The following is a 7553-nucleotide window of genomic DNA, read 5'->3' as shown; positions in this document are numbered from 1 at the left end:
GGATTCCCCTAAAGAAATGTAGCTAATATTTGCCACATGATGGTGGCAGAGGCCCTGGTGACTGATCTTGTCTGTCTTCTCTCATGGACCACTTTCATATTGCCTTACAGAGACATTACACCCTAATACAGAAACATATTATTGATCCCCAAAATTGGTCAGAATTTGGAAAGTACTGGGATTTTTTTTCAAGCATTTGTAGAATGGCAAATTGGTAAATCACTACATGGGTATAGATCAATGAGCACCAAATGTTATATAGCTCTCCCTACTTTATTGATGACCTTTCCTTAGTCACATGCAATAGCTGTGCCAGTTACCAATGGAGTGACCATAGACATTCGCCATACCTCCTTTTTTCTTCAGTTAGATGCTTCTTGTCACATGCTTCATCATGTCTGAAGGTCCATTTGGGGTGGGAATTGGAAGTTAATAACAGTACCTTGGGAAATTAGACAGGGAAGCAAAGGCAGAAGACAGAATAAAGGCAGGAACTTTTTCACCCTTTGGTCACAACCACTTACCCAGCCCCCTCATTCATACCAATAGGACTATTCCAAAATAGTGAGGACAAAGCTGGTGAACATTCAAACTATTCCCCATGGAGATGGGTCGGCAGGTAAAGCCCGTGCTGCCAAGCCTCATGACTTACATCCAATCCCCAAGGAAGGAGAGAAGTGATTGCCATTAGTGGGACTCCTGACCTCCACACTCAGGTCGTGGCATGTACACGTGCATACACTTAAATACAATGTGCTATCAGGTCCTGACGTGGGTGCCGTCTGTAGTAAACAGCTGTGAGGAAGAGAGAGAAAGTAGCCCAATAAATGTGCTGTATAACTCGTGAAAGGCTGTGTACTTTATGAAGCCGGGTGATTAATATTCAAAAAGACCTTCATCATTCAGCTTTAGAGGTCAAACTCAATGATGTATTTTCCAGGGTGAAGAGTGAAGTCTCACAAGTAGGTTCCAACTTGGAAATTCAACAGTCTCCAGGTGGAAGCAGGGTGGATGGCTGGAGGGTGTGTGGAAATGGGCTTTGCTGACAGCAACTGAAAGAAATGGCAAATCTGAAAAAAATGTTGTTGTTGTTGTTTCTAGAAGTAAAATATCTAGAGGAAAGTAACTCTCTTGTAGTCTTGAAGCACGGAGAACTTAAGACTCTAACTAGAGTCCTGTCTTCAATTCTTAGTGCTTCATTTTAGAGGAAAGTAATGAGCACAGACATGTAGAAAACAGAAACAAGCCAGGCAGTGGTGGCACACACCTTTAATCCCAGCACTTGGGAGGCAGAGGCAGGCGGATTTCTGAGTTCGAGGCCAGCCTGGTCTACAGAGTGAGTTCCAGGACAGCCAGGGCTATACAGAGAAACCCTGTCTCAAAAACGAAACAAAACAAACCAGAAACATAGTGGTAAACAAATCATGAGCTATGAGTAACTTCTGGAGATTTAATATGTAACATGGAGACTGTATTAGTACTCAACTGCATACTTGAGGTTGGATAAGAAAGCAGGCTTGAGTGTCTTCACCCTACACACACACACACACACACACACACACACACACACAGAGAGAGAGAGAGAGAGAGAGAGAGAGAGAGAGAGAGAGCGCTAACTATTGATAGTGATGGATGTATTAATTTGACTGTGGCAGTTATTATACAAGATGAGTGTATATCATCACATTATATACCTTAAACACATGCAATTTTGTCAAATATTTTAAATTAAAAAAAAATCCCCCCAACTATGTCACACAGGGACTGATAAAAAGAACCAAATTTGATTAGACAAAGAAGGCTAATTGTCTTTCTGTCTCCAGATCACTTACATGTAAAACAAAAACAGACAAATAAAAACTTGAGAAACTCCCTAAAGGCCAGTGAAACATTTTAAGGGGCTAGAGATTAGACAATGCTGCTGGCCATCAGCTGGCGGGTTGGTAAAGGAGTGTGGCATTGTTATTATCTTAACCCCAGGAGATCATCAAAGTGCCAGCTTGTCTCCGAAGCGATATGCCAGCAGGATACTCCAGGGTCTCCTGCCATTAGCTCCTAGGCCACTGCTATCCCCTTCTGCATTCTGGCCCATTTGTCTACCTGTGGATGCCTCTCTTTCCCTGTGTAATATGCTGGCTAAGGCTAGGGCTATATCATATTAAACGGCTTAAAGATGGAATTCCAGCTTCACTAAAACCATGTGTGTGACTTTTAGACAAGTGCATTTAAGGCCTCATGTGCCTCAGTCTCTTCATTTGTACTAGTAAGCAGCTCCTGAGATGGACAGGATTTAAAGAGGCAGGCATAAACCAGGCACGGTTGTGCATACCCTCTGCCTCCACCACTCAAGGATCCAAAATTCGCAGCCACCTTCAGCTACGCAGGTGAGTTTAAGGGCAGCCTGGGATTAGTGAGGCCCTCTCTGTCTTAAAGATAGCTGTTATGACCCACAGGCCACCAGAGTAATATTATGGGATGTTAAAAGGAAATTAGGTTCTGGAGTCATAACACATGGGATATGCATTCTGAAGACACTGCTACTGACACTGGACAAATGGTTTCCCATACCACTGGAAAGGAAACACCACGGCTTTCCTCGCCTGGAAAATGGAAGGGGCATTACCATCTTTCTCCTAGAATTACTCGGAAAAGTCTACTTTAAAACTCAGCACCCTTCAGCCTTTCTCTGCAGAACTCCCTTGAAGCATCATGCATGCCTGCTGCCACGCATTGGGGGGAAGCAAAGTGCTGAAGTACGTTTTCTTTGCTGACCCGAGTACTTCAGAAGCTGGGTAAATTCATTGCCAGTTTTCAGTCAAATCAGCCCATTTAGTTCCTCAGCTAAAAGGCCACTGCATTTATTGTTCCTTTTCTTCACTGTACTTAGCCTGGAATTGGACTTTGGGGAGCACACTCAATTACCTTGTTCTGCTCCTACAACATTGTCTGAAACCGAATAGACATTAAATCAACATGTGGACCCCACTGATCACATGAAAAACGAACGGAAGCAATTAGCACCGTCCCAGGGCTTCCTTAAGCCCCACTTAGGCTGCGAAAGATCATCCCAGTCTCCTTGAAGTGGAACTAAAAGAATGTTATGCTGAGGTGAAGGACCCCTCCACTTGATCCTAGTCCCGGTTCTGCTCCAACACCGGCGATTAGAGTCTGGGAAGAGATCTGCTTTCTTCGCATAAGCTACTAAATTGCAACGTCCTCCGCCAACAGGGATAAAGCAGTTACTGGCGCTGGGCGGGAGGAAGTGGAGCCGATGGCTGCAGACCCTAGGCGGAGCCTCGGCTCAAACTTGCGTCTGCAGCGAAGATAAATCATCCAGCCATACGGGGGCGCTGTGCTGAGCTCCCTACAGACAGGCTCTATGGTCGCCGTTTCCCACGGCTCTGAGGAAGTGCACTCAGGCACCGCCTATAAACTTCCGTTGCTGCTCTAGCCTCTCTCTTTCCGAGCTGCTAGCGCTCCTGCGAACATGGTACGGTCGTCTGTGGGGCTTTGATAGCATCCAGTTTAATCCTTGTACCCAGCGTGTACAGTACCATCCCAGGGTGCATCTGGGCTCTGGCATGACCTCGATGTACCCGAGAAACCGAACATAGCAGAGAGCGACACAGAGAGAACCAAGTTCTGGGTGGAGGAATTCACTTGATGGCGTGACTTAGCGGCGGGTGGATGCGCAGTTTGGTGGCGCGTGGGACTGCAACGCCTTTTAGAGCTACATAGTCGTTGTGTGTTAGTGAGGAGTCGTAGAATAAATCAGCTTTATTTGCATCCAGCGAGGACTCTGGGCCATTGTGGTCCGGTAAATGAGTGCTGTACATTATTCTTACTAGGTGAACGTGCCTAAAACCCGCCGGACATTCTGCAAGAAATGTGGGAAGCACCAACCCCACAAGGTGACACAGTACAAGAAGGGCAAGGATTCTTTGTATGCCCAGGGTAAGCTGCTTAGATGTAATTTGGTGGTGGTTGTGTGGCGGGGAGTTGTTGAGAAAGGCCAGAGCCTCCCCCTCTGTAAGGCAGGCTGGCCCGGAATAAGCAAACTTCCTGCCTTGGCCTCTCAAGGGTTAGGGCTGTACCTGTTCCCCGCATGCCAGACTCAATAATTTGGTTTTGATGTGGCAGGTCCAGGTATCCCGCCCCCCCCCCCCCTTAGTACTATTTCTCAATGCAGGGCAGCCTCAAATTTAAACCTGAGACTTTTCCTTGTGACTATTTTGACTTAGGACCTGTAGTGTACCCTAACGAGTAACTTTTTTCCAGGAAAGCGGCGTTATGACAGGAAACAGAGTGGCTATGGTGGGCAGACTAAGCCTATTTTCCGCAAAAAGGTTAGTGATTGCCGACACATTTCATCTTGTGGTAAGGACTCGAATTTTTCACCCCTTGTTAGCAAGCATTGCTTTAGTGTTGACCACAGTAAAGTTCTCCCACTTGGTGGCAGGGACATTTCCCAGGTAGCAGAGCTGGGCTTCAACCCAGATCTGTCTTAGAACTTACCATGTTAAGCTTTTCGGGGAATGGAAACTTTTGTTTTTTTTTGTTTTTTTTTTTTTTTTTTGAGACAGGGTTTCTCTATGTATCGCCCTGGCTGCCTTGGAACTCACTCTGAAGACCAGGCTGGCCGCGAACTCAGAAACCCGCCTGCCTCTGCCTCCCAAGAGCTGGGATTAAAGGCGTTAGCCACCACCAGCCGAGCTGAATGGAAACATTTAAATATCCAGCTAACTTGTGTGGAAAATTGATACATTTCAACTTTCAAACTGCCAAATAGCAAATCTCTGGCCAAAAATGGTGGACTCCGTTGATTATTAGTCGGCAGTGACTGTACCAGTCCAGAAAAGTGTACATTAGTCTAATGGACGCTTTAAGGAAATTGATCCGTCTTAAGCTTTATGTATTCCAAAAATTTTATTTCCTAGTTAGCGTGAGTTTGGCTGGCAAAAATAAAAGTAACCAAGAAGGCTACAAATTTAAGGTAGCTTTGTGGGGGGGAGGGAACTATGTAGCACAGGCTAACCTCACATTCCTGTGGTGGCTGTACCTTGCCTCGGGAACAAGTGTGTGGCAGCAAGCACTGTTTCCGTTTCATTTCGTTACTGTTAGATTTTTCTCTTAAAACCAACAGGCTTCTGGATTTAAAAGAACAAAAACCACTCCATAGCTGAATGCAGACTGGCAGAATGGAATTTCATGAGGGGTTTGACTTGATATCTTTTCTAGGCTAAAACTACAAAGAAGATTGTGCTGAGACTGGAGTGTGTTGAGCCCAACTGCAGATCTAAGAGGATGCTGGCTATTAAGAGATGCAAGCATTTTGAATTGGGAGGCGACAAGAAGAGAAAGGTACTCTCTCCTTTTGAATGTAAAGCTTTATTTGTAGAGTTCACTGTTTCAGGCCTCGGTGTATATAGGGTACCCTCCAAGATAATAATGTTCACAGCTGAGTTAGATAGCCCATATCTGAATGCATGGGACCAGAAGTATTTTTTTTTAATGTTTTGTGAATCTGACATATGCTTTATTAGTAGACACAAAAGTTTGCATAAGTGCAAAAGAGAAATGGCCTCTACGATTTCAGTATTTAGATTTTGGCTGTGGCTGGGATTGAACACAGGACCATAGATTATGTAAAGGTTCCTTAAAAATTACAAAACACAACATTTTGTTTTTCTGTTCTGTTTACAGGGCCAAGTGATCCAGTTCTAAGCAGATTTTGTTATGAAGACAATAAAATCTTGACCTTTCAATCCCTTTGATTGCAGTTGTTCCTTTGGGAGGGAATAAATTAAAAGCTTTCAGAAATTACCTGAAGTTCTTGGTACCTTGAATTGACTCTTGTTGAGAGGTATGAAATGTGACTTGTTGGGATCCTACTTGGCATTTAAAGTCCATGGGTTACAAATTATAAGAAAAGGCAAAGTAGAGACTTTATTTGAAATCTGTTTTCAATACATTCCAGACTTTTATCCCCCTCCCAGTCCACCTCTGAATGTTGCACATCCCCCACCTCCCCAAGAGGATGCCCCCACCCCCTGAGGTAGAGACTTGTATGTAAAGGGATTTGAGTCCAGTAATAAGCTTTATATATGTTTTGCTTCAGGCATTTTTTTCTTTTAAGATTATTATGTGAGTATAATGTTGCTGTCTAAGAGACACACCAGAAGAGGGCATCAGATCTCATTACAGATTGTGAGCCACCATGTGGTTGCTGGGATTTGAACTCATGACCTTCGGAAGAGCAGTCACTGCTGAGCCATTTCTCCAGCCCTCCATTCTTTTTTTCCCCTGAGACTGGGTTTCTCTGTATAGCCCTGGCTGTCCTGGAACTCACTCTGTGGACCAGGCTGGCCTCGAACTCAAATCCTCAAGCCTCTGCCTCCTAAGTGCTGGGATTAAAGGCGTGCGCCAGCACTTCAGGCATTTAATAAGGGAGTCTGGGGAGCATGCTGTGATCCTTTCAATATACATCCCTTGTTTTCGATTGTTGGAAGTGCCCCCATTTCCTCCCCTGGGTTTCTCTGGCCTCATCCTCCCCAAGTGCTAGAATTAGAGGCATGGAATACCATCATACTGGCTTCGTGTAAAAACACCTGAGCATCCTTCCAAACCTTTTTCCTCCTGATGGCCTGAATCCCCCAGTTTGTCACCAGGACAGTTCATCAATTGGTTACATGATGTCCTAAGAGCAATCACCATTGGTAAATGCAGGTAATCCTATCTGCATTTCTTAGCTCTAGGGGATAACCTGGGCATATGAGTTTGTTTCCAGCCAGGTTTGCACTTTGTAGTCCAGGCTGGCCTTGAATTATACTTGCCATTGCCTCCCTAGTACTGGGATTAAAGACATGCCACCACACCCAGCCTGTCACCTGGAGGAAGCAGATTTTCATTTTTTCCTTTGCACTAGACTATAGTGATTTGTGTCTGGCTGCTTTAGCTAAAATCCTGGTTCTGGGTGCTAGAGCTTGCTGGCTCAGTGATTAAGAGCACTTGTCAAAAAAAAAAAAAAAAAGGCTGGGTGGTGGGTGGCGCAGGCCTTTAATCCCAGCACTTGGGAGGCAAAGGTAGGCGGATTTCTGAGTTTGAGGCCAGCCTGCCTGGTCTAGAGTGAGTTCCAGGACAGCCAGGGCTATAGGGAGAAACCCTGTCTTGAAAAAAACCACCCCCCACCCCCCCCAAAAGCACTTGTTCTTCTGACTTCCTGGGCACCAGGTATGCATGTGGAACTCATACATACAGGCAAAACTCTTGAACCACATACATCTAAAGGGTTTTTTGTTGCTTTTGACTTGGCTGTAAAGATTATAGTGGATAAGCAGCTGCTTCAGGGTTGTGAAGGTTAAAATCAACCAGTATATGGAAGCGTCTGTTACAGTCTACAGGTTACAAGTTACAAGAAAACCTGAAGGAGAGACCTTTTTTTTTTTTTTTGAAATCTGTTTTCAATACATTCCACACTTTTATCCTCCCAGTCCGCCTCTGAATATTGCACAGGAGTACCCACTTAATTTCAAAAGCCTACATTAAAAAGCAGC

General features: G+C 44.8%; 1 protein-coding gene across 1 annotated transcript; it reads left to right on the top strand.

The window, feature by feature from the left end:
* Positions 1-3379: 3379 nt before the first annotated feature.
* Positions 3380-5772, top strand: Rpl36a (ribosomal protein L36a). The gene is given in 5 exon segments (XM_021153395.2): positions 3380-3490; positions 3849-3954; positions 4279-4346; positions 5239-5361; positions 5704-5772. Coding segments are annotated over 5 exon segments (429 nt in total). The 3' UTR covers positions 5725-5772.
* The last annotated feature ends 1781 nt before the right edge of the window (positions 5773-7553 follow it).

Source organism: Mus caroli, unplaced genomic scaffold (genome assembly GCF_978045245.1).
Source record: "Mus caroli unplaced genomic scaffold, Mus_caroli_1 scaffold_5, whole genome shotgun sequence".
In the NCBI taxonomy this organism is placed as follows: Eukaryota; Metazoa; Chordata; class Mammalia; order Rodentia; family Muridae; genus Mus; species Mus caroli.
This window is presented reverse-complemented; position numbering and strand designations above follow the sequence as displayed.